The 27,283-nt window shown below is 42.8% G+C and overlaps 1 protein-coding gene across 11 annotated transcripts in view; it reads left to right on the top strand.

The window, feature by feature from the left end:
* Positions 1-27,283, top strand: part of ULK4 (unc-51 like kinase 4) — a 523,422-nt gene that overhangs the window by 70,357 nt on the left and 425,782 nt on the right. For all 11 annotated transcript variants that reach the window (XR_009565989.1, XR_009565987.1, XR_009565986.1 and 8 more), the window contains 2 exons: positions 19,660-19,767; positions 25,708-25,791. Coding sequence is in view for 1 of the 11 variants with exons in the window: in XM_030846182.2 (XP_030702042.2) it covers positions 19,660-19,767; positions 25,708-25,791 (192 nt within the window). In the remaining 10 variants the exon portion in view is untranslated. The remainder of the gene's footprint in view (positions 1-19,659; positions 19,768-25,707; positions 25,792-27,283) is intronic.

Here is a 27,283-nt window from a genome sequence, read left to right as displayed (position 1 = left end):
CATAAAGTCAGCCGTTAAACATATCTTAACAACAAAGGATTAAAATCATTTAGAATATATTCTCTGACGACGATGGAATTTAGAAGTTAATAAGAGGAAATCTAGAAAATCCCTCAAATATTTAGAAATTAAGCAAAATACTTTTGAGTAACTCATTTTTTCCCCTCTTTTTCCATCAGTTTCATGATTTATTTTTATTGAAGTATAGTTGATTGACACTGTTGTGTTTCAGGTGTACAGCACAGTGATTCAGTTATACATAATATATATCTATTCTTTGTCAGATTCTTTTCTCATAGGTTATTACAAAATATTCAGTATAGTTCCCTGTGCTGTATTGGTCCTTGTTGGTTATCTATTTTATATGTAGGAGTGTATATATGCTAGTCCTGGACTCCTAAATTATCCCCCACCCCTTTCCCCTTTGGTAAGCATAAGTTTGTTTTCTATGTCTGTGAGTCTCTTTCTGTTTTGCAAATAAGTTCATTTGTATCTTTTTTTGTTAATTCCATGTATGAGCGATATCATATCTGTCTTTAACTTAGTATGATCATCTCTAGGTCCATCTCTGTTGCTGCAAATGGCATTATTTCATTCCTTTTTTATGGCTGAATAATATTCCATTGTACACACATTCTACATCTTCTTTATGCATTCTTCTGTTGATGGACATTTAGGTAGTTTCCATGTCTTGGCTATTGTAAGCAGTGCTGCAGTGAATTGTAATAGTGCTGCATGTGTCTTTTCGAATTAGTTTTCTCCAGATACATGCCCAGGAGTGGGATTGCTGGATCACAGTGGTAACTCTAATTTTAGTTTTTCAAGGACCCTCCATACTCTCCTCCATGGTGGCTGTACCAGTTTACATTCCCACCAACAGTAACTCATGTGTTAACGAAAAACTCTGAAGAGGATTTAGGTAAATTTTAAACTGAATGATAATGGACACCTAACACATCAAGAGTTTTGTGATGCTGTTGAAGTGGGAGTGAGAGGGAAATAGTCCACAGCTTTAAATGCTCAGAGTAGAGCACTAGCTATGAAAAGCCGAACACATATCCCAGTTGCCTGGAAGGCTTGTTAGAATGCAGATTGTTGGACCTCACCTACAGAGTTTCTCATTCAGTAGGACTGGAGTGGGGCACAATTTGTATCTTAATAGATTCCTAGATGACTTTGTACTGCTGCTGGTTCCAGGACTGTACTTTGAGAACCACTATATGAGAAATCAAGAATGTTCTAAGTTCCAATTTAGGAAGTTTAGGGCTTCCCTGGTGGCGCAGTGGTTAAGAATCCACCTGCCAATGTAGGGGACACAGGTTCGAGCCCTGGTCTGGGAAGATCCCACATGCCGCAGAGCAACTAAGCCCATGTGCCACAACTACTGAGCCTGTGCTCTAGAGCCCACGAGCCACAACTGCTGAGCCTGCGTGCCACAACTAATGAAGCCCACGCACCTAGAGCCCATGCTCTGCAACAAGAGAAGCCACTGCAATGAGAAGACCGTGCACCACAATGAAGAGTAGCCCCCTCTCACTGCAACTAGAGAAAGTCCATGTGCAGCAACAAAGACCCAATGCAGCCAAAAATAAATAAATAAAATAAATAAATTTATTAAAAAAAAAGTTTAGGAAAAGGAAAGCAAATTCAACCCAGTGCAATTAAAATAAAGGAAATACTAAAAAATAAGAGCTGAAGTCAATGAACTGGAAAAGTAAAAGTATATAAAAACCAGTAAAACTGGTAGTTCATATGTTGATAAACTTATTAAACTTGTAGCCAAATTGATCAAAAGAAAATAAAGAGAAAATACAAATAAGCCATGTCAGGACTAAAAGGGAGACAGCAAGGGAGTAGATTCAGCACTCAGGGTACTAAGGGGGTAATATGAATAGCTTTATGCCTACTTACTTGACAGCTTAAATGGACAAGTTGTCCGAATAACACAACTTTCTGGAACTGATAGAAGACAGAAAAATTTGGAGAACCCTATGTGTGTGAATACATTAATAAAAAACCTTCCGCTCCAAACAGCTCTGGGCTTCTATGAGTTCATTGGTGATTTCAACCACCACCCTGCCCATATATTAGTGTGTGTGTGTGTGTGTGTGTGTGTGTGTGTACACATATATAACAGTATATACATTGATATACGTTTATATTTACTCAACATCACGTTTACTTAGCTTTATGAGAAGGTACAAGACGGGCAACATAGCATGAATGATAACAGGGTAATTGTCCTTAAATCAGAAGGGACACGATTCACTGTCACAGGAAGAAAGGATTAATAAATGGAGGTGGAGTGGGGGGTATGATTTGGTGGTGGGAGAATGAGGGATCTTGTATCTAATGGCTTCTGACAATGGAGTACCTCAAGGTCACCACCAGAAAGAGGTGGAGGAGAAGATATGAAGTTGTCATTTCAGAGAATGGGAAAGAGAATAAAGCACAGAAACCAAGTTCGGTTTGTTTCACCTTAAATTGTTTATCACAATCTGCCTAGTTGTGTGATGTTCTCCAGAAGATAGTTGGGTCTTTAATTAAGGGAGGACTTGAGTCTGTTGAGGGGGGAGAGTGGTCATTTCCAAACCCTCTTGCCTAAGGCCTTACAGTTTTAGGTCTTTTCTGTTCAGAAGCCAGTCTATGTAGGAAAGCATGTAAAGAAAGACTGTGAGAAGGTGGTGGGATCATTGGCTTGGGTGTTTAAAGGAATATTGCTGAAGGGCTTTGAATAAGGAAGCTTGAGAGAGGTATGAGTGAAGGTGAGAGGGTGTCTGAATTGGAGAAGTATTGGGGATACTGTGAGGGTTCTGGGTGTGACTGTGGATGAGTCGTGGTAGAGGAACAGGTCAAGGGACCAAGTGTTCTGAGCTCAAGGGACCGTTGTGTGGTCAGGGTTCCAGTGTGTCTCCCATAGGGACATCCACTTGGCGGAAAGTGAGGACAGGAGTATAGGTGGGGAGGAAGGTGGTGAGCCAGGAAGGAAGCCGTGTCCTCAGTGGACAAGAAGCATGAACAGGGGGGTCAGTAGCCAAGGGCACTGAGGAGAGAGGACAGTGTGATAAGATGATGGGAGACTCAGAATCACAGGCCCTTGGTTAGGACAGAGGGTGTGAGAGCATCAGCAGGAGTGAGGAGGAACGCAGCCTCACCCAGCCTCAGAATACACTTTGAGTTCGGCTAAGGATGTTTGCTGCTTGGCAGGGCAACAGGAAACAGAGAGAGACGTAGGTTTTCCACGTAAATCTCAGGGAAAACGATCTCTCTCTTCTTTGGATAAAGTGCTATTGATAAATTTGGCCCACCATAAGGACTCGCTTAACAACAGTGCCGCCTGTGTGAGGGTTTGTGTTACGGCCAAACACAGAGCACTAGTCAAAATGTTGCCGGTGGGAAGAGCTCTTAATGAATTAGCCATGTTTTTGTGAATACTGTTCTTTCTAAAACCTGCATTTGAGCAGGATTTTCTTGTTGATGGTAATTTATGAAAATGGTGCTAGGTGCTTTCCTGAAAAAACTACCTCTACCTTGTTGGGCTTATATTTCCCCCCTTTTCACAGGTATCAGATGGCCCCGCAGGGTGCTCTGTACCCCACTGCTGCCTCAGTGTAGCATCCTCAGCAGTTTCTGTGCTGAGCGGCTGTAAGACGCCATCTTTCACACCAGGCACTGCGCGACCGTTTCTGGCTTGTTTGAGGGCCTGAGCTGGGACTGATTCTCATTTATAATTCTTCCTCGTGGTTAGTTTCAGTGAATTTGCCCTTGTAACTTTCTGCTAAACAAACTTCTTTTTCTGTTACTTTATGGACAGCATGAGAGACAGATTTGTTAAATAATAAAGCAAGGGTTGAATGATATTCATACCTTTGTGTAGAACGAAGTGAAACGTTCTGGGTTTATTATATTAAGCCATGGTGCTGAAGTGCGTATCGTTTGGGGAATTGCCATATTTGAATCACTTTTGCATACAAGTTAAACATCTCACATCAAAGGATATTTAAAAGGCATGCTTCCTAATTTCTTATAATAATAGAATTCATTTAATTTCTTACCTGACATCTTGTAGAACAATTTTCAGCCTCTGTGTTTGCTGCTCTAATTTTTATGCTCATTTTACCTGGACTATGAACATACCTTTGTTATAATATTTTTAGGACAGCAGTTGTGAGGCTTATATATTTGAATGTGATATAATTTAGTAATCCTTGGGAACCTAGCAAAGCATCACATTTAATTTTCTGTTAGATGAAAGAAACATGGGAAGAGAATTGGTGATGGAAAGAATTGCAGAGAACACGAAATGAGAGCTGATTCCTGAAGCAGAAAAATGCAATTTAAAAATGAGCTTCCCTTATATTTCTATTTGAGGAGTGTGGAAAAGATGACATTAAGAATATAGTGACGGGCTTCCCTGGTGGTGCAGTGGTTGAGAGTCCGCCTGCCGATGCAGGGGACACGGGTTCGTGCCCCGGTCCGGGAAGATCCCACATGCCACGGAGCGGCTGGGCCCGTGAGCCATGGCCACTGAGCCTGCGCGTCCGGAGCCTGTGCTCCGCAACGGGAGAGGCCACAACAGTGAGAGGCCCGCGTACCGCAAAAAAAAAAAAAGGAATATTGTGACAAGTAAATAATACTAGTTGTATATAGCAAGCTCAGAACTACAGTATTGGAGCTATGTCTTTGTGCCATAACTTTTAAATTATTATACATCGAAAAGAATTTTAATGAAGGACAATGGTAACTTGACCTCTTAAGGAAACATTTATGTCGTGAGCATGATTGTCTTCTGCTCTTCCCAAGTAAAATGTCATTTAACCCTCAATAAATAAATAAATAAATAAATAAATATCTCCTTTGCCCCCCAGTAGATGCTTACATTAGATACAGAAGAGGGGACCTGCCACCGTGTGGCCATACCTGGAATATATGTCTGGCTTGGTTTCTTCTGCCTGGCCTGGAATGGCCTCTTCCTCTGTCTGTGTCAGGTTTAGTTTGTGGTCACCAGAAGGAAGCAGAGAAGAGTGGAAGGAGGGTATATGCCTCTCTTTCTGGTATGGCTGCCAAGAATTGTGACTGTAGTACCCTATGTTGGTAAAAAGGCACGTGTTAGGGCAGCACTGCTGTTCTCGTCTCCGTAGGTAGACTCTCGCTGGAGGCCTCTGCAGGCTGCCAGTGTCTACTTTGCACCCCTCTCCTTAGCCTCTGCCACCCAGTTGCCATCTGTGTACATCGATGCTTGAGGAGTAGTCAAGAAGTGGGATTCAGAGGCTGATTCTCTGATGCTGAGATGACATATGAATTCAGTGTCCCTGGTGATTCCAGCAGTTTCTTTCCCTTTTTAAAAAATTTGAGTAAGACTAACTCAAAACTATAAAACCAGTAGTTTGTGAAGGCTTAAAAGACCATTGCTCAAAATGAAGCCTGACAACTTATTAACTGGTCAGTCTAAGTGTACGATATGGGGTTCCACCATTCCTTTCCAAGGTGGAAAGGATGAATCCAGCTATTGGGGTGAACCTGTCATTTTCAGTATTAATTGATTTCACAAGATGATAAGGAAAAACTGGCAAGTGAAGCTTTTCAAAGGGGACTACCATTCACCCTCCCTAACCTGTGGCACACTCAAATTGGGATCATTCAATGATGGTTTATTTACAAAGGGGTGATTGAGTACAAGGGATGGTGCCGTTTTCCAGGGTTGGTAATAGTAGAATTGTTCTCACCTTTCGGGCCCAAAGGAATAAGTGGGTTGGGGAACTCCCTGGCGGACCAGCGGTTAGGACTTGACACTTTCACTGCTGTGGCCTGGGTTCAGCCCCTGGCCAGGGAACTAGGATCCCGAATGCTGTGTGGTGTGACCAAACAAAAAAAAAAGAAAAAGAAAAAAAGTGGGTTGGGATGAATGTGGTTCCTGGAGCCCAGAAGGAGATGCGTTTGGGAGGCTGATTGAAAGGGGCAGGACCGTGGATGGTGGAGTTGGCACAAGTGCAGGGGCAAGGATGGCTGATCCGTACCTGGAATGGGCATCTCTTCCTGTGAGGGCACAGTGCTGTCCCCTCCATGATCAGAGGGTTCTAGTGTAGTCAACCTGCTGCTGGCCGGCCGGCCAGGCCCTCCAGGGAATGGAACTGTATCATGGCTCAGTATTGGCCTCTGTTCATGGCAGGTTGGGCACCCAGCAGTGGCAGTAGCCAGGTCAGCCTTGGGGAGCAGAAGCCCATGTTGTTGAGCCTATGCATTGCCTCCATCCTTCCCCCCACGTTCTTTGTACATGGCCTCGTTGAGCGAGCACCAGTGTAGCTGGTGAAAGATGCTGCCTGGCATCCGCAGGATCGTTCTGCTCTTCCAGCTGACTGGTGATGCCCTCTTGTGGGCATTTATATGGTGGGCTGGAATGTCTTTACACTCTGTTCCCATTCCAAGAGCCCATCTATACCTCTCTCCCCCAGACTTTTTTTTTTTAGTACAATTGTTTTCTTTCTAAGTATTTGACCCCCTGGCAAGCCTATTAGCTACTGCTTTCTGAGTTGGTACAGATGCATCCCTAAGTCCATCTCTCTCTGGGCAGTGCATGTACATTTACCATAAACAAAGTCCTGCCCACTCAGGATTTCCTTTCACCGCTGTCCTTCCGGGCCACTTTTGGGTGGGATTGCACTGAAGTGGCCATCGACTTGGTACTGGTGCCAAAGTACCATGCAGAGCCATGTGTGCACCAGGTCTGTTTATGCTTTTTCGTCCTGGCAGGGAGGAAATGTAGAAGTCCCTGGAAAGTCACGGGGATGGGCTGAGGAAGGGCGAGACAGCTGAGCAGTGACAGCAGATACCATGGGAGTCCGAGCTGCCTGCATATGGAATGTGAATGAGTGAATCTGCTTAGCTTGGGCTCCTATGTACCATTTCAATTTTAAAATAAGATGCTACTGTGCATAACCAATTTTATGGCAACATCCGGTTCATGATGGGCAGATCAGGTCCCGAAGTATCTGGAGGCAGGCATTCAGTCTCAGCCAGGGCCCAGCAACAAGCCAGGAATGGCTTTTCAAATGGAGAATGACGGTCGGCAGAGGGGAGGGCAAGACTTATTCCAAAATCTGGGGCATTTGTGCTGTGAGTCTGCCACAGGGGCTTGCCATGGGCTTTCTATAGCATCCCTTTCTGCCACAGGCAGTTCTGACAGTGATATGACACGTCTGCTGGGTCTGGCAGACAAGCCTGGACCTGCTGCAGAACTCCTCCTTGGGCCTCTCTCAAAACTGGCAGCCTTATCAATGATCACTAAATGGTTGGAGCCTCTGAAGTCCAGATGGGCTCGCTAATCATTGGACCTCCTAATCGTGGTGGGTAGTGCCAGGTGTAGCAAATTCTGTCTCGCTTTAGAAGGAATGTAATCACATGCTCCAGGACCACTGGATTCCTAGGAACTTCACCAATGTTAATAGACCGTGAACTTGTGGCAGGATTTATCCCCTACCCTCTGGCATGTAAGTTAGGGTGCTGCTCACTAGGTCCAGTTAGCATAATATCATCGGTGTAATGGAATAGCATGTTGTCCCGCAGAGTATCGAGATGATCAGGGTCCCTCTGGACCGTATTATGACAGAGTGGGAGACTTGATATAGGGGCAATTCAGCAAGTAGAAACAACTTTTTTTTTTTTTTTTTTAACACTGATTGGCATAGAAAAGAAAGTACCAGGGGCTGTATTGATTTGCTTCTGTAAAGATGCCACATCTAAAATTGCAGCTGCAATCAGCATTGCCATCTGATTAGATTTGCAAAAGCTGCAGTCATTCTGCATGACCCAAGTGGATTCTGCCCTGGCCTAACAGGAAGTTAAATGGGCATGTGGTGGAAATCACTGCCCCGACACCTCTCAAGTCTTTAATGGCACTGATCCCTACTCGTTGATCTCCATGGATATGATTTGCTTTTGGTTTACTGTCATCAGGTGGGCAGGCAGGGGAGGTTTTCTAGTTCTAGTTGCTGCCACTTTGGTCCTTCCTACTCTAAATAGGGATCTGTTGTGGGAATCCTGCTAATTAATATCTTTTTTCACTGTGTGTTCTAGGGCTAGGAAAATAACCAGGGCTAGGTGTGTGGGCCCACTGGACAGATGTGAGATGGATTTGGTTAAGACTCCACGCAGCCCCAGGCCTTAATAAGCTCCTCCTCTGACTCCTGGAGTATAGTGGCACCTTAGGGCTTCAGAGGTCAACCCTCGTTCAGAGCCAGTATCTAATAAGTTCAGAGAGTCTGAGCACTTCCCTTTCCCCAGTGCTCAGTCATGGTAAATGGCTGAGGACCCTCTGGGGAAGCAGAGTGCTGGGACAGATTCACAGCATTTACCTGTGGCCAATTTGTAGACATCTCTTTCAGGGGGACTTCAGCTTAGTCCAGGAGCTCTGGGTCTGTGAACCAGCTTGGGCGTGGGATCTGGATAAGATGCTGTGAGTCCTTGTTACGGGGGTTTTTGTTAGGTCTCTGCCCAAATAGACCCAGACATTTTCTTACTGTATGTCAAGTATCACCTTTGTAGGCTGATTTGATGGTCAGTTTACCACTGTCTGAGATTCTAATGGGTCAGAATACTCTGATCACCAAATTGCCCTGTGACTCACTTGTACAGTTAAGTGCTGCCATTGGTCTTTGCTATCCCTAAATTCCTTTGCTCCCTCTGTGATCAGACCCAATTCCATCGTCAGTGTGTCTTCCCACTGTCATTTCTGACCTATAAAGGATCCCGCTGCAGAGCTGCTCAGAGGCGCTGGTGCCCACCCCCCCCAAGGCATGTTTCTTAGGCCCTCCCAGGAGAGGTGGTTTAGGGGGATGGCTGGGCAGATTGCACTTTGCAGAACCATTCCAATGTTTCCAGTTCCCTGAGCTTTCAGACTCTGTCCTCTGTAGCAGTGGTTCTCAACTTTAGTGGCTCATAAGAATTCCCGGGGGGCTTTAAAAATTCTCATGTCCAGGCTATACCCCAGACCAGTTAAACCAGAATCTCTGGGGGTGGATGCAGATGGCTGTAGTTTTTAAAGCTTCACAGGTGAGTCGAATGTGCAGACACTGGAGTCCGGCAGTAGTGATCCTCAGTGTGGTTGAGGCCATCAGCATTAGCATCTCTTGGCAACTCGTTAGAGTTGCACGTTCTTAGTGCCCATCCCAGGCCCACTGCATGAGAAGCTCTGAGGGCAGGGCCCAGCTTTCTGTGTTTTTACAGATCCTTCAGTGATTCCGTTGCATACTAAAATTTGAGAACCAGTGCTCTGCAGTATGCTGGTGAAATCCTAGCGTTTTGACCTCATTAATTAAAGGCCATCATTAAGGCCACATTTCAGTTGGTCAAGCTAGGAAACGTCCAGGTGTTTGAACCTCTGGCCTCCAAGGTGAGAGGCATTGTGACTGTGAGCTGCAGACCTGCTTTTTTTAAAAAATTAATTTATTTTGTTTATTTTTGGCTGCATTGGGTCTTTGTTGCTGAGCGCGAGCTTTCTCTAGTTGCGGCGAGAGGGGGCTACTCTTCGTTGCGGTGCACGGGCTTCTCATTGTGGTGGCTTTTCTTGTTGTGGAGCACGGGCTCTAGGCGTGTGGGCTTCAGTAGTTGTGGCACATGGGCTCAGTAGTTGTGGCTCGCGGGCTCTAGAGTGCAGGCTCGGTAGTTGCGGCGCACGGGCTTAGTTGCCCCTCGGCACGTGGGATCTTCCCGGACCAGGACTCGAACCCCTGTCCCCTGCATTAGCAGGTGGATCCTTAACCACTGTGCCACCAGGGAAGCCCTGCAGACCTGCTTTGTTTTGATTCTCAGGGAAGATTTTTTTTTTCCCCCATTGCTTCATTCAGTACCAAGGTCTTGAGGTTCCTTACTGCCCTCTCTTGCAGGCTGGTTCACTTCTTATTCGTACATCCTTGGGGTACCAACTTAATGTGAATGATTTCCTGTGTGATAGCACACCATGCGTAAGCCCTAGAGTTTGTGTCTTGTTCCATTTCAAAAGGTCATTTCAAGGTCACAAAGATTCACCCACACGCCTGCAGGGTTAAAGTGTCTTGAATGCTTACCTATTTCTTTATTTTCTTGTTTTCTCTCTGTTTGAATATTTTTTAAGTTTCTGTCTTTGAGATTTCCTTAATTTTTTGCCAGTTCAGCTGTGCATTTTGTAAGGATATTTGAAACTATTTTATCTGGCATTTTCCAATTACTTTCCATGGGAGGAATCTTTAGGATATTTTGTCTGCCATCTGCCAGAAATGGACAAAAGAATTTTAATGATTAATCGGGTTTTGAACTACAGATATATTACAGATTTATTGCAGTTTGACATTGAATTTCTTAACCTGTATAGCAAGATTTCTCAGTATACTTCTCATTCGCAGCTTTTCTGGTGATTGGTGCTTTGCGACACTGGTGTCAGTTCCATGATGTAAATGTTGACGGCAGATCTTAGCTGCCACACAAACGGTCTTTTACCCTAAGATACGGGTGCAGTAGTTTACTGACTTGTTTTGTCAGTGATTCTTTTAAAATGGGAAAACGTCATCATTCCTATGTATCCTTAGAGTGGTCTCTGTGAATTGGATGATTAGCGCTGTGTCTCAGTCAGGATATGACTCGCTAAAGATATGGTAATGGAGACCATCAAAATCTCAGAGGCTTAAAATTCTCTTGCTGCAGGCCTAGGTGGCTCTGAGGGCAGCTGCCCTCAGCATTCCAGGCAGCTTCCAGCTCACGTGGCATCTCCATTCAGCAGGATGCTTTCATGTTTCCTGGGGCAGGGGAATAGAGTAGGGAAAATTGCACGTAGGTGTACATACATCATTTCTACCCAGCCAGTTGGTCAGAGCTACTCACATGGCCCCACCCAACTCCAGGGGAGCTGGGAAGTATTTTTGTGTGTCCAGGAAGGGAGGGGAACTGGACGGCGCAAGTACTGTTTACCGCTTTTGCAGGTTGACTCTGCCTAACTTAAGCATAAAGGGTATTTATTAGGGGAAGTGAGCAAGGTCAGAGACTCCAAGAGGAGGTCTGGAACAGTCAGGACCTGGGAGCTCCAGAGGGCCTTTGGAGCAGGACCCTCTTGGAGTTTTGCTTGGGACCATTGCTAGAAGGAATGAGTGAACTTCAGCTGTTCCTTTATTCTCTGTCACCCGACTCAAGGTTCAGATTTCTGAGCAAGAGCCTTGGCTGTGGGAGGAAAGATGTTTCTGAAGGGAGCCAGGGGCCCTTGCAGGTTCCATGTTTGGAGGGCTTCCCACACAGTGCCTGCTTTGTCGTCCCACAGACCAAGCACAGTACAGGAGAGGTATTTCTTCAAAAGGAAGTTGGGTGATGTTAGGAAGAGGGATTGGGTGACTGTTGACCAAAAAAATGACACATTCTTTTGCAGTTGGAATTTGTTGACATCTAATTAAAAAAAAAAATCCAGGAACTTGATAAAGTTTGTGTACCTACTACTTCTAAACTTTTTCTACGGCTGTAAAAGACTGAGAAATTTACTATGCATTTTATTTGCTTTTCCTGACAGTTCATAATCTTTAAGAGAAAAAATTCCATCAGTTACAGGTTGTTTGTTTACATTTAGGCCTTGACAGGGAAGTGACAAGATAGCAGTCCTTACTTCTCCCTGATTATTTACTTTTAGGAGTTCGATGCCACGTAGTTACCCAATTAACATGCAGAGAATTAGGGATTAAAGTTTACATCCATAGATGCTGTTTTTTTTAAACATCTTTATTGGAGTATAATTGCTTTACAATGTTGTTAGTTTCTGCTGTAAAACAAAGAGAATCAGCTATATGTATACATATATCCCCATATCCCCTCCCTCTTGCGTCTCCCTCCCACCCTCCCTATCCCACCCCTCGAGGTGGTCGCAAAGCACTGAGCTGATCTCCCTGTGCTGTGCAGCTGCTTCCCACTAGCTATCTATTTTACATTTGGTAGTGTAGATATGCCAACACTACTCTCTCACTTTGTCACAGCTTACCCTTCCCTCTCCCCGTGTCCTCAAGTCCATTCTCTACGTCTGTGTCTTTATTCCTGTCCTGCGCCTGGGTTCGTAAGAACCATCTTTTTTTTTAGATTCCGTATATATGCATTAGCATACGGTATTTGATTTTCTCTTTCTGTCTTACTTCACTCTGTATGACAGACCCTAGGTCCATCCACCTCACTACAAATAACTCAGTTTTGTTTATTTTTATGGCTGAGTAATATTCCATTGTATATATGTGCCACATCTTCTTTATCCGTTCATCTGTCGATGGACACTTAGGTTGCTTCCATGTCCTGGCTATTGTAAATAGTGCTGCAGTGAACATCGTGGTACGTGACTCTTTTTGAATTATGGTTTTCTCAGGGTATATGCCCAGTAGTGGGATTGCTGGGTCGTATGATAGTTCTATTTTTAGTTTTTTAAGGAACCTCCATACTGTTCTCCATAGTGGTTGTATCAATTTACGTTCCCGAGAACAGTGCAAGAGGGTTCACTTTTCTCCACACCCTCTCCAGCATTTATTGTTTGTAGATTTTTGGATGATCGCCATTCTGACCGGTGTGAGGTGATACCTCATTGTAGTTTTGATTTGCATTTCTCTAATGATTAGTGATGTTGAGCATCCTTTCATGTGTTTGTTGGCAATCTGTATGTCTTCTTTGGAGAAATGTCTGTTTAGGTCTTCTGCCCATTTTTGGATTGGGTTTTTTTTTTTTTTTTTGATATTGAGCTGCATGAGCTGCTTGTATATTTTGGAGATTAATCCTTTGTCAGCTGCTTCGTTTGCAAATATTTTCTCCCATTCTGAGGGTTGTCTTTTCGTATAGACGCTAATGTTAAAACTTTGATATCCAGACATCACCAAGGAGAACTTCTTACAGTGTTGCCACATTGCAACAACATTTTTAGTTATTAGATACAGAATTTTTTTTTTCTTCAAACAGGTTTACCATCTTTCTGTTCCTGCCTGTTCAGCCTTCTCCTTCTGTCTAGTGTGTTTTCTCTCTCTCAAACTTTTTAAACCAACACTTGTGAAAATGAGAACTTGAAGTTTCAAGTCTACAGATCTGAAATGCAATACCCAAAGAAATCTAAGATTTAATAAAATTGAAGAAAGAATTATGGGGCTCTTCTTTTTTGTGCCCGAGCTCTGTTTGGGACATTGAAAATGGTGTTCTAAGAAAGAAAAGGGCTGGGCAAAGTGGTATCAATTGGAATTCTCTGTTCATTTGAGATTGTGGAATGCCTCTTACTTCAGGCATTGGGGAGGAGTACTGAACAGTATCTAATTTAGAAGACTCTGTTGTTGTGATGGCTTTTGCTGTATCTCCCTTTGGGAATAGTTGTATAGGGTTTCAAAAATGTCCCTTTGGCCTAATAAAACACTGGGTCTGGAGTTTAGTTCAGTTTCTCTTTGTAGCTGTTAATTGTATAACCGTTAACATGGACATTTAAAAACTATAATTTGAGAGTTAAGAGCAAGCAAACTCTTTCTGCAAGTTCAGAATATTAGTTTTATAACTGCAGAACTTCTTATTTCATCATCTTCCTGTCTTTCTGCCTAAGAGGCTCAGTCCAGGGTATGTGAGATTGAAGCACATTTGACCTTTTAATGTCGATCTGATGATTTCAGATAAAGCCAAAAGAGGCCTGGCTTCACTTTGTCAGAGTTGTTGTAAAATGGGTTTTGATTTCAAAATAGTTTAGGAAATAGCATTACAATCTTAAATTATTACTAGAAATAAGCAACCCATCATGCCCGTGGTTGCAGAAGGATAGTTTCTATTAGGGTAATAGAACCAGTGATGGCGTAGATATGCCTCAAAGCATAATGATACTAGAAATAAGAGTCCCCCCACCAACCCCCTAATTTTCCTTAGGTTTTCCAAAAACGCACACAATAGTAGCATAATACTTGAATATCCCATTTTTTAAATCTCTTTTAGTTTCAATGTTAGAAGACCAGGCAAATTTTTTTTTTATAAATTTATTTTTGGTTGCACTGGGTCTTCGTTGCTATGCAAGGGCTTTCTCTAGTTGCAGAGAGCGGGGGCTACTCTTCGTTGCAGTGTGTGGGCTTCTCATTGTGGTGGCTTCTCTTGTTGCGGAGCACAGGCTTCAGTAGTTGTGGCACACGGGCTCAGTAGTTGTGGCGCACAGGCTTAGTTGCTCCTCAGCATGTGGGATCTTCCTGGACCAGGGCTCAAACCCATGTCCCCTGCATTGGCAGGTGGATTTTTTTTTTTTTTTTTTTTTGCGGTACGCGGGCCTCTCACTGTTGTGGCCTCTCCCATTGCGGAGCGCAGGCTCCGGACGCACAGGCCCAGCGGCCATGGCTCACGGACCCAGCCTCTCCGCGGCGTGTGGGATCTTCCTGGACCGGGGCACGAACCCGTGTCCTCTGCATCGGCAGGCGGACTCTCAACCACTGCGCCACCAGGGAAGCCCATAGTTTTCCTTTTTAATATTAATATTTCTTTATATTTTTATAGAACAAGTGGAAAATCTATACAAATAATATTGCAGGGAAACATTATTTGTTGTGTATTGTTTAGTGGTATCCAAAGTTAATTTTTGCAAGTGAGATGTCATGTTGCTGTGGCATTACTGGCATAGATTATATGATGTTTGTCAATTTACAAGACACTGAGCTCCAAAGCAATTTCTTTTATGCTGGAGGCAGTTCAGTTTTATCTCTTTAAGGGTCTGCAGCATTAAAATGTTTTTAATTTCCTGTGATGCTTACTGATACAAAATGCCAGTGGATGATAAAATGGAGAAAGGCTATATGTCCCTGCTATGAATTTTGTGAAGCAGAAAGTTGGATCTGGATTTTAAATTTAGCATGAGGTTGACTTGAAAAGAAGTAAACCTTTTAGTCTGAGATAATTGTAGATTCACATGCAGTTGTGAGAAATAGTACAGAGAGACACTGGGTATACTTCATCCAGTTTTCCCCGATAGTGACATCTTGGAGAACTATCGTGCAATATCACAACCAGAATATTGACGCTGAGATAGTTAATGAAGAGAACAGTTTCATCCCCACAAGGATCACCCTTATTGCCCTTTATAACAACACCCTCTTCCCTCTGTCTCATGCCCCTCCTTCCAACCCCTGGCGACCACTAATCTGTTCTCCAGTTCTGTACTTCTGTCACTTTGAGGATGTATGAATGGAACTGTATGGTCTGTAACCTTTCAGAGTTGGCTTCTTTTCACTTAACATAATTCTCGGGCTATTCATCCTGGTTGTTGCACGTGTTAACAGTTTGTTACTTTTTTTTATGATTTTTTTTTTTGATGTGGACCATTTTTAAAGTCTTTACTGAACCTGCTACAACATTGCTTCTGTTTTATGTCGTGGCCCTCTGGCTGCGAGGCATGTGGGACCCCAGCTCCCCGACCAGGGATTGAACCCGCACCCCCTGCATTGGTAGATGAAGTCCCAACCACTAGACTGCCAGGGAAGTCCCAACAGTGTGTTACTTTTTATTGCTTAATAGTATTCCTTAGTATGGCTGTACCACGGTTTATTTAACCACTTACCTGATGAAAGATACCTGGATCATTTCCAGTTTGGTTAGTTACAGATAAAGCTGTTGTAAAATTGATGTACAGATTTGTATGTGGATGAAAGTCTTCATTTCTCTGGGATAAATGCTGATGAGTTTCTGGGTTCTCTGGTAGCTGCATGTTCAGTGGTTCATTTGTGTCTTAGAGGAACTGCCAGCCTACCTGTACCAGTTTACATCCCCACCAGCAATGGTATGAGTGATCCAGTTTCTCTCCATCCTCAGCAGCAGGTGGTGGTGTCACTCTGTTTTATTTTTGTGATTCTGATAGGTGTGTAGTGATGTCTCATTGTGGTTTTAATTTGCATTTCCCTAATAGCCAGTGATGTTGAACATCTTTTCATGTGCTTATCTGCCAGTTGTATAGCTTCTTTGGTACAATGTCTCTGTGCTTTTGGTATCAAATCTACTCTTTACCTAGATTCTGAAGACTTTAGCTTATTTTTTTACTTCTAGTTTTCTGTTTTACATTTAAATCCATGATCCATTTTGAGTTGATATTTTGTATAAAGTGTCAGATGACTTAGGTTGATGTTACCTTTTTGTTTTTCCTGTGGAGAGCCATTTGCTCCAGCAACATTTCTTGAAAAGATTGACTTCCCTCTGTTGTATTGCCTTTGCACCTTTGTCACAAGTCAGTGGGCCATACTTGTATGGAGCTAGTTCTAGATTCTCTGTTCTGGTCCATTGATCCGAGTGCCTGTTTCTCTGACGATGCCACACAGTCTTGATTACTGTAGCTGTATAATAAGTCTTGAAATCAGGTGGAACAGTTTCAACCACCTTATTCTCCTTTTTCAAAATTGTTTTGGCTCTTCTGACACTTCTGCTTTCCACATGAATTGTAGGATAATCTTATTGATATCTACCAAAAAAATCTTGCTAGGATTTTGATAGGAATTTCAATAAGCCAAGCTGTCAGTTTGGGGGAAATTGACATCTTTACCGTGAGTCTTACTATATATGAACATAGTATATCTCCTTTTTGTATTCATTTATGAGATGGTCAGTCAGGAGTGGCCACAAGAGTAGAGAGAGGAGAGGCTCAGGAAAATAAAGTTTAGTATGTTTACAGGTCCTAGAGACAGGCATGGCATAAAGGGCCATATGGAAAAACGCCAAGTGGTCAGGAGGCAGAGAAGGGGAGTGCTTAAGCCATAGTCTTTATTGGGGTTTGCACGGGAAAGGCGAGGCAGGATAAACACCTTAGAATTGGCTAGTCTGAATAATTTCAGCAGGCTTTGGGCTATAGGAAGAGTCTCTCGTTGCATGGTACCTGGTCCTGGGATGATGAAGACGAAGAATATTGCCTCCTGAGGTGTAAGGGCCAGATAGAGGAGGTGTGGCTCTGGATTGGCGAGTTTGCATATTAAAGACATGCTCTCCTGGGCCTTTGCTACCTCTAAGAATTGGCTTGCCCTGGGAGGGTAGGGTCATTCTCTCCCCAGCCAGAAAGGTTTTTTTAAGATGTCAAAGCATCATATAGTACAGAAAATAAAATACACAGACACAGACACACACACACACACACACACACACACACACACACACACACCTTTTCATTTATTTAGCTTGTCTTTGATTTTTTAAAAAACAACATTGTTTATATTTATATTATACATAACTTTATCAGTCTAGTGGTGTCATCATTTTACCCATTCAAGTGAAGTATGGAAAACTTACTTCCCTTTTCAACATTTCACCTCCCTCATTTTTATATAGTTGTCTTAAATATATCCTCTAAATACATTTAGAACCAAATCAAGCATTTTCCTAACATTTACTTCACCCATCCAACATAATTTAGAAAACTTAATAGGAGGCGGAAAGCCTATTGTATTTACCTGTATTTTTGCCTACCATGTTTTTGCTTCCTTCCTGATTTTCCAAGGTTTTTTTTTTTTTTTAATAATTTCCTTTCTCTTTAGAATACTTCTTTTATCCGTTCTTTTATGACAGGTATGCTGGTGACAAATTGCTGTTCTTGTAGGTAAAAAGAAAAGGCTGAACATTGTTAATTTCAGATGGGTTCAAGGTAATACTAGTGGATGATCAGTACAGGTTGAAAGAAAAGGAAGACTGTGTGTAGAAGTGACCTGCAAGGGCTAATGTGATGTATATGATTCCTTTTTCCTCCTCAACCACTTTATATGGGGGATTCACTGTGTGTAAGGCAGTGGGTAGTGGGAGTTACACAAGGTGGTATCTGTGTACAGGGGAATACTACTCAGCAATGAGAAAGAATGAACTATGTATAAACATAACAACATGGAAGAATCTCAAATGCATTATGCTAAGTGAAAGAAGCCAGACAAATAAGAATACATAGTATATGATTCCATTAACGTAAACTCTAGAAAATGCCAACTAATGACAGAAAGGAAATCAGTGGGAGGAGAGAAAGTTAGTGAAATGGAGGGATTACCAGGGAAACTTGAGGAAACACTTGGGGGTGTTGCTATCTTGATTGTGGTGGTGATTTCACTGGGACGTGCATAGGTCAAACATATCTAACTGTACACTTTAAATATATGCAGCTCTGGAAATTCCCTGGCGGTCCAGTGGTTAGGAGTCGGCACGTTCACTGCCGTGGCCCCGGGTTCAATTCCCGGTCAGGGAACTAAGATCCTGCAAGACTCACGGATGGCCAAAAAAAAAAAAAAAAAAAAAATGCAGCACACTGTAGGTCAGTTGTAACTCAATAAAGCTGTTCATAAAAAGCCACGTCAACAAGTGTTCCTCCCATGCATGAGTATCGTGCAGCTCCCTGATGTGTAACTCCAAGTTGTTCACGCTCTTGTTTTACAATACGGGACCAGTGATTACATGCTGGGATGTTGTAGCATCTGTCAAATTGCTCTGAAAGTTTTAAAGTGCTCAGTTTCAGTTTTTAAACTTTTTTTAAAAAATGTATTTTATCTTTTGTTTATTTATTTTTGGCTGCATTGGGTCTTCATTGCTGCGCACGGGTTTTTTTCTCTAGTTGTGGTGAGCGGGGGCTACTCTTCGTTGTGGTGCGCGGGCTTCTCATTGCCGTGGCTTCTCTTGTTGCGGAGCATGGGCTCTAGGTGTGTGGGCTCAGTAGTTGTGGCTCACAGGCTTAGTTGCTCCGTGGCATGTGGGATATTCCCAGACCAGTGCTTGAACCTGTGTCCCCTGCATTGGCAGGCGGATTCTTAACCACTGCTCCAACAGGGAAGGCTTAATTAATTTTTAAAGTGAGATATAATTGACATATAACATTGTATTAGTTTTAGCTGTAAGACCTAATGTTTTGATATATGTTCAATTTAAAAACTTATATCTTGTCACAGTAAGAAATCATCTTGTTTGTGCACCATGTTTTCAGTTGCATGCACTGTTTTGGAGCAATGCTTCACACTATTTATATGCAATTTTTCCCCATCTCATTCTATATGTATCATTCTGAAACCATTATACCCTACTTCATGGTCACAGTATCATTTGATTAGCCTGTGTTCTGGGGCATACATTCTGGCATGGAGCACATGGGATTTTCTCAGCATGAGTCCTAGGAAATTAACTAGATCTGATAAAACATGCTGCCGGATTTCAAAGTGGATTATAGTGGAATGTTGGTATAATGTTGCCCCACTTGTATTTTTGAAGGAATCATTTAAAAGTTTCATGCAGTGTAAGAATTTTTCAAACTGGGGTGCGCTGGAGCATCCCAGGGATCTGGCATGGGAAAATCTGTGTTCAGATTCTGGTTTCCAAGTGGACTGGATGGCATGGGGGCAAGCTGCTGCAACTCTCTCAGCCTAGGTTTTCTGGCTTTAAAGATAGAGCAACGGTTCCCTCACAGAAGATTGGCGATATAGTGAAAATGCTTGGTAACCTGATAAGGGCTGTAAGTCGGTAAGTTTATTTCACTGGGTGTATTTGTATCTTCGTCTGGGAGAGTTCCTGTTTTTTTCCTTCAGGAATAAGGCCCGTATATTGAAAATAATTTGGAAACCAGTTCTTAAAAATGCAAGGTGAATTTTGTAGAGTGTCTTGCCTGTTACATATAGGCTAAAGAACCTAGAGATACACATGAAATAATAGACTTTTCCCCTCTCTTTTCAGGCAGTTACTCTCTTAACCGAATTAATTAGGGAAAACTTCAGGAACAGCAAATTAAAACAGTGCCTTTTACCAACCCTGGGGGAGCTGATCTATCTTATAGCCATCCAGGTAAGATTGTCTGGTTAACTCTGTTGTTCTTTGATGTGTTCTGACATATCATGGCGGATATCAAAATCAAAGTTTTTTGATTTTGCCCCTTTGAGCACACCTAAGGAATTTAGGAAAATTTTGACCTCTGGAGGAGAGAGGCTCTCAGTGTCTTTCTGACTCTTCTTCTGTCTCTCCTTGTCTGTCTTCCCTCTCCCCCAGTGCCTCTTTTTCTTTAAAGTGTAGGAGATTCTCAGGCTGTATTTTAAAACCAGTGGACCAGAGTCCCCAAAGTACTTCCTAGGTTGCTGCCATCTTTGACTCCTTCATGCAAGAGGGTCCTGTTGGTTCTCCCAGTGTAAAGGCGCCATTATTATTTAAAACGCTGTGTGTAAATATAGCTCTTAACATGGCACGAGAATGTGTGACTGCAGAATTTGACTTCTTATATTTGGGAATATATTGAATAGATATAGATAAATTATGAGTTATTCATTTCATGTGATGCTCTGAGTGTTTTAATGAGCACCAGTAAGTTACAAGTTAATCAAAAGTTCTCTCCTTGTACTTATGTTTTGCTTCTAGAACTTGCTTAAATGTTATATAACCTGAGTATCCTTAGTATCTAAATTGACTTTCTGGATGATCATCATTTTAAGGTAGTTAACTTAATTACTATAAAACATCAGTATTTAAAATCATTTAGTTCCATGCTTAGTATTGATAACCTGTACGGCAAATCTCACCTCCTTAGTCTTCGTTTTCATAAATGTCTTGGCTATTCCTGGCCCTTTACATGTCAGAATAAATTTTAGAATCAGATTGTCCAGTTCTGAAATCATCTTTTGAACCCTACATTGACTATACAGAAATACTGCTGTCTTTGTGATTTTGAGTCTTCTAATGCATGTTCGGGATTGTACTGCATCTATGAGGAAAGTATTAGCACATTTATGATACGTTGTCCTTTAATGCACACAAAAATGGTGTTTTCATATATTTATATTAAAAGATTTTTCATTTAAGTCATTTAAATTATTGGGTTGGCCAAAAAGTTCGTCATCTTAACAGAAAAACCCAAATGAACTTTTTGGCCAACCCAATATATTTCACTCATAAAGCTTTTGTACATTTAGCTTGGTTGAGTTTATTCTCAGGTAATTTTATATTTTGAAGAGATAACACACTCATGAAACTAGAAAACTTGGAAGTATAGAAAGGTATACAGAGAAGGGTCTCTTTTCTACTTTTGTCCCCCATCTGTGTAGTTCCCCAATAAATAACCAGTACGATTACCTTCTTACTTATATTTACAGCATTAGTTTTGCACAAATGAGCGATTAGAAATGTAGATTCTTACTTTGTCTCATTTTATATAGCAAGTAGAGCAACTTTTTTCACTTAATAGTTACACAGTATTAAAAACAGTGTATGGCGATACATACACTGGAGCTATTTCTTAATAATTAATATGGATGTCTTTCTCAGTTAGTACTTAGAGCTCCCTCCCTCCTCCTCTTGCACTGGAACATTCTCTTGTGTGCTGAGTTTTGTGAAAGACAGTTTTCCTCGCAGTTCTTCGGGGGCGGGGCTGGAGAGTTTATATTGACTTTACTCTTACCTTGGGCCCTGGAGGCCTTGACATCAAAGCTCAAATTTACCAAGTTCTGCAGGCCCTCAGAATAAAAGCAAACTTCAGTGCTCTGTTTATCCCTTCACGCTTGCAGCTAATTTTTGGCTTGATTATTCTTTGATTTCTTGTCAGCTCTCTGAGGCATTTTAAGGATACAGAATAAAACTGCTTTCCTTAGAAGAAAGGTCAGGTATCTCAGACCACAGGAAGTGTGGTCTGCCATCTTATCATGGGTGGGAGTCTAGTCCAATTTTTGGGGGGGGGCATGTGTCCCATTTTTTTTTTACCTTTCCCCCCAGCTTAATTGAGGTATAATTGGCATACCATAAACTGCACACGTTTAAAGATTAGAATTTGATCAGTGCTAATATATGTATACATCTGTGAAACCATCACCACAGTCAAGATAATGAAAATATCTATCGCCTCCAAAAGTTTTCTCAGCACCGTTTGTTACCCCTCCCTCCTGCCCCTCTCCCCACCCCCAGGCAACCGCTGATTGCCTTCTGTCATATAGACTAGTTTGCATTTTGTAGAGTCTTATATAAGTGGAATAATGCAGAATCATACTTCTGTTTGTTTCTAAAAGTAGATCTAGAGAATCATTTCCCTTCGTTCTCACTTTAATTGGATGTAAGCTAGGCTGTTTTAATAAAGGGATGGTTCTGTGGCCATGACATTTGACCACATTTTATGATAGCAAACCAGAAAAGGAAGTTATGTCCCTGGACCCACACAAGTCACTAATATTTCATGAGATGAGGCTGTTTGTGGCGTTGTCACTTAGCATATAGGTAAACCTTAACATCTCAGGTCAGTGCTGACGTAGTGAGACTGACCTGAAGTGATATATGTATACGCACACACACATACGTACATACGTGCATATCGTATATAATGTAGACACCTAAGTCCTGTCCTTTTGATTCCCTGGTAACACCCTAAGGTTATAAGCATGAGAACAGAAGACCAGACTGTGATTCTGACGAGGATATTATGAGGCAACACACTTATAGTTTACATATTTTTTTTTCTGACTTTTGTCAAGGATACATATCCCATTGAGGCCAGGTATTCTTATATTTTGTCCTTTTTGTCCAGCCCGTAATCATTTCCAGATGATCTCCTTGCTTCACTCTTGTGTCCATTGAAGTCTTCCCCAGACATCAGCCAGAGTGAGCCTGTTAAACCCATGAGACTCTGCCGTTGTCACTCCTCAGAGCCCTCGCATGCTTCCTGTCTTCCCGGTTGTCACAGCTAAATCTCCAGTTACCTTCTGGGCTCTTGTGAGCTGCCTCCCCAGTCCCCATATGACCTCTGCCCTCACGACCCTCTTACTTGTTTCCTCCTCCCAGGCGCACTGCCCTCCCCACAGTTCCCTGAAACCCCTCGTACCCTGATCCTGCCTCCACACCTTTGCATTTGCTGTTCCTCTTGCTTGCATTGTTTTCCCCCTAGATGTTTACAGTTTCTCTCTGCTCACGTGGATCCCTGCAGAGAGCCTTCTCCTGGCCCTGAGCAATGTGAGATGGAGCCTGACTACAGTCTTCCTCTAACCCCTTAGCCTGCTGTGCTTTTCTTCCTTTTTTTTTAATTAAAAAAGGTTTTTTATTGAGGTATTTGATGTACATTGATGTACAATGTTGTGTTTAATTTCTGCTGTACAGCAGAGTGACTCAGTTTTTTATATATATATTCTTTTTAATATTCTTTTCCATTATGGTTTATAACAGGATATTGAATATAGTTCCCTGTGCTATACAGTAGGACCTTGTTTATCCATTGCTATGCTTTTCTTTATAGCGCTCATCACTATCTTGACTTGTTTATTTTGTTTAATGAAAAGAAAAAACTTTGTCCCCCACTAAATACCATTAAGACAGAACGTTTATCTTTCTTGCTCACAGCTGTGTGGCTATTGTTTAGAAGAGTTCCTGGCACACAGTAGGCGCTTTTTTCCACTCATGAACTGCACCAAGGCCAATGGGACTGGAGGGGAATGAGCAGGAAGTAGGGCTGCAGAGACTGGCAGGGACGTGACCATGGAGGTCTCCTCGGCCAAGTCGGATGCCTGGGTCTTGATCCTGAGAGCAAGGGGAAGCCGATAAAGTTTTAAGAAGGGTAAGGGTGTCATCTGATTTAAGTGCCACAAAGATGACTCTGCTTTAAATGTGGAGAATAGATTGGAGGATGGTAAGAGAGGCGTCTGGATCCTAACGGAGAGTAAGTGAAGCAGGAGCAGACTTAGGAGAGGAGTGGGCATTTCAGAAAAGAGAATGTCGATAGGGCTGAATGTCCAAGAAAGAGGACCACAGAGTCCCCTGTCTTGAGTGACACGAAAGTCACCGGTAACCCAACAAGAGCTGTTTCGTGTATTTATTTATTTAATGTGGAGTGAGTGAGGCCGAAGAAGTCAGACGGCAGCGTGTTGAGGATTTAGGGGGAGGTGAGGACACTTGAGGAAGTGAACGTAAAGCTTAGGATGGTTGTGGGAAAGAGCGGAGGGGCGAGGGGCTGTTTTGAGAATGGGAGACAACAGGGGGCCAGATCAAGCTGGCGGAACAGAAGGACGTGGAGCTCACTTTCTCCCACAAAGACATCAAAAATACACCTCCGGGGGACTTCCACTGCCGGGGGCATGGGTTTGATCCCCGGTTGGGGAACTAAGATCCCACATGCCATGTGGCCCAGCCAAAAAAAAAAAGGAAGAACATCTACATGTAGTTCTCACAGCACATCTGAAAATGGGAGATGACAGTGAGTCTGTTCTAGTGGAAATGGAAGGGATCCCGTGGAGACAGGGCATCGAGCACTTAGGAGCAATAAGGGATGGTCCAGACCCTCGTGACCCTGAAGAAAGCAGGGTGGGAATGGGCTCGTGGGCCCACGTGGAAGGGGTGGAGGAGCCCGTCCTGCTGTAACCACTGGGTATGAGCAGCAGCTCGCTGCAGGTGGAGGTGAGGCAGTAGTTCCTCTCTCATCAGTTCCATGGTCTACGCGGAGGAGGAAAAGTAGGTGAAGTGATGGCAGGGCCACGGGGTTAAAATACTGTGGTCCTTTAGGAGAGGGAATTGGTCAGAGAGAGAAACGGGCCTGGAGAGTGACGTGGAAGGTCCCTGGGCTTATCTGATCCTGGGTCCTTTGTGGACTCTGTGTTCTTGGTGTCACCCCTCCAAGAGCCCAGCTGTCTGAGCGCAGGCCTGGAGAAAACAAGCCACTGGCTCCCTCTAAGGTTGAGTTTCCCCGGGCCCAGGACAAGGGCACTCCAGAGGATGAGGTCATTCAGGCCTTTGGCAAGAGTGATTAAATGATAGACCAGGAATCTAAATGGCTGTCAGGGAGGGTAGGGGATAGACTGGGGGAAAGGGAAGGGGTGGGGGAGGGGAGACGGGGAGCAGAGTCCAGTGATGTTAAGGAAAGGTTGTGGTGGGCCTCCTGAATAAATGATCTGGAAGGGAGGAAAGTTGTGTTTGGAAGTTGAATTGGGTGCTGAATTCACGATTTTGGGGCTGGAGCAGCTCTGGATGGTAATGTCTAGATTATGACCGTATGTGGAATTCCATGATTAAGGGTACAGTTTTAATGGGTCACAATTCTCATCATGGGTATTAAATACTTTTGGATCAGTAAGGTACCAGTTCTAACATTTGGACAATCTTAAAGACACATTCTAAGCAGAGCTGAATTTCTTCTGCTATAAAGAGATTATTGTTTTGCACCTTTCTCTGTGGCCCCTGGTTTAGTTTGTGATTTTATTTCATAGGTTCCAGGAGTGTTCTTGTGGTTCTCTCTCTAATTTGGTTCTTCTGTGGAAGAACGTTTCCTGATGTCATTAAAATCAGTGTACCCGCTAATCATAATTGTTGACTTTTATTGAGCTTTGTCTTGCTAGGTAGCATCCTGAGTTATACTAGTTCCTGTGGATTATCCGGAGATATTACTCAAAGCTGTGTGTTCTGTGCTTTCAAATCGTTACAGATAATGTCATACCTTTTAGGTAGGAGTAGCTGTATCATCACCTACAGTTATCAGTGGAATGGCTTCTCTATCGACCAGGTCATACTGTCATTTCTTAGTTCTTTCCATCTAGCTACTGCTGAGGGGATCTTATCAACATCATATACAACATAATGAGAAACAGAAGAAATACCTTGTATGTACAGTGCAGTAAAAGACCCCTCATCAGGTCATAATTGTCAGGCTGTACTTTCAATAGAATGTTAAGAAGTTTTAGGTAGTTTGTATATATGAAACCGAGCCTTTTTCTTGAAAGGGTTAATATCTTTTGTGCTATTAGCTTCACTGCCTTTCCTTCCACTTCATTTTAGGAAGAAAAAAAAAAGAAGCCCCGAGAATGCTGGGCTGTTCCCTCGGCTGCATACACGGTGCTAATGAGGTGCCTTCGGGAAGGGGTAAGCCTCCTTTGTTGTCCTCTGTAGACGCTTGCAATTGTAATAACCCTTCAGGCACTGTGTGAGGATTGTAGCCTGCAGCAGTGCAGGAGCCTGTCAACCAAGCACTGTATTGCTCCTGAATTTAAGCAATGCCGACAAGCCACTGTGAGCCGGGGACCTACAGTGGATCAAGTGTAAAAACCAACTAACTCTCATTCACTCGTTTAAATGTCTTGCTTTTTAAGAGGTGATAGCAAATATAAACAACCTAACTTGTTCTCAATAACATATACTTAATCCTCCCCTCTCTTTTAAAGTTATCAATACAACAGTTTAACAGGCAAGGTGTATGCAGAGAATTTTCTGCGAACCTCAACATCCCTGTGATTATCTTGTCAGGTTGCCATTTTGTGGTTCAGAAACGGGGAAGCTGCCACTAGTATCTGTTGATTTTAATATTAAGTAGTAATTATTATGTGATGTGGGTTTTTTTTTTCAATTTATTCACATCCCTTCTCATGCTATTGTTAATGGCTGAAAACCAGCCAGCTGACCAAACAACCAACCTGAATACGTAGCTCCTGTGTGTAATTGTGTAGAGGATTTAGTAACTGACCTAGAAGGTTGGCATTTTTCTGTTTGCTTTAAACCTTGACATTGTTTCACCCAAGGCAGAGCCATAAGCTAAAAACATTCCTTAAGGAATGAAAAAAACACATGTCAGAATAAACATCTTTCTTTTGAGTTCATTACTTCATGCGTTATATGGTAATGGAATGATGTCCCAAGTGTAGAAAAATCTCTGCAAGGTTTTCCCCTGGTGATCCAGAAAGGAGGTGTGAACACTTACCCGCCTGTAGGGTTAACTGTGTAGTCATTTGTCACTGTGGGATGTGAATGAAGCCAGTATTCTTTACTTTATCAACAATATGAGAATTAAGTTATTTTTATCTGTAGTCAAAAGACATGTTTGGATTTATCATTCAAGGCCTCAAGCTAGGCACACCTGGGGGCACATGGATGAAGAAGGTGGAATTTCTATTCATGCACAGATCCTACCTGTTGTGGGAGCTAAGATAAAAATATAAAGTGGAATCTGTCAAGTACATTCATGCAAAAGAATAAAATACAGGAGCTCAAAGGAGAAAGGAGTCTTCTAGGAATTTTTTAAATGGTGTAAAGAAATTTTTAAAACTTTGTGTCTTTAATTTATAAAACTTAGATTAATGCCTAGTAAAAGATGATCAATTCTAATCCATGAGGTGGTATCCTTTATTAAATATATCCTCCCCATGCCCTCCTGTGTTTTCATTGAGTACATACTGTAAAGAATACCGTTTGAGGGCTTCCCTGGTGGCGCAGTGGTTGAGAGTCCGCCTGCCGATGCAGGGGACACGGGTTCGTGCCCCGGTCCGGGAGGATCCCACATGCCGCGGAGCGGCTGGGCCCGTGAGCCATGGCCGCTGAGCCTGTGCGTCCGGAGCCTGTGCTCCGCAACGGGAGAGGCCAC

Source organism: Globicephala melas, chromosome 11 (assembly GCF_963455315.2).
Source record: "Globicephala melas chromosome 11, mGloMel1.2, whole genome shotgun sequence".
Classification (NCBI taxonomy): Eukaryota; Metazoa; Chordata; class Mammalia; order Artiodactyla; family Delphinidae; genus Globicephala; species Globicephala melas.
Note: the sequence above shows the minus strand (reverse complement) of the source record. Positions and strands in the feature narration are given on the sequence as shown.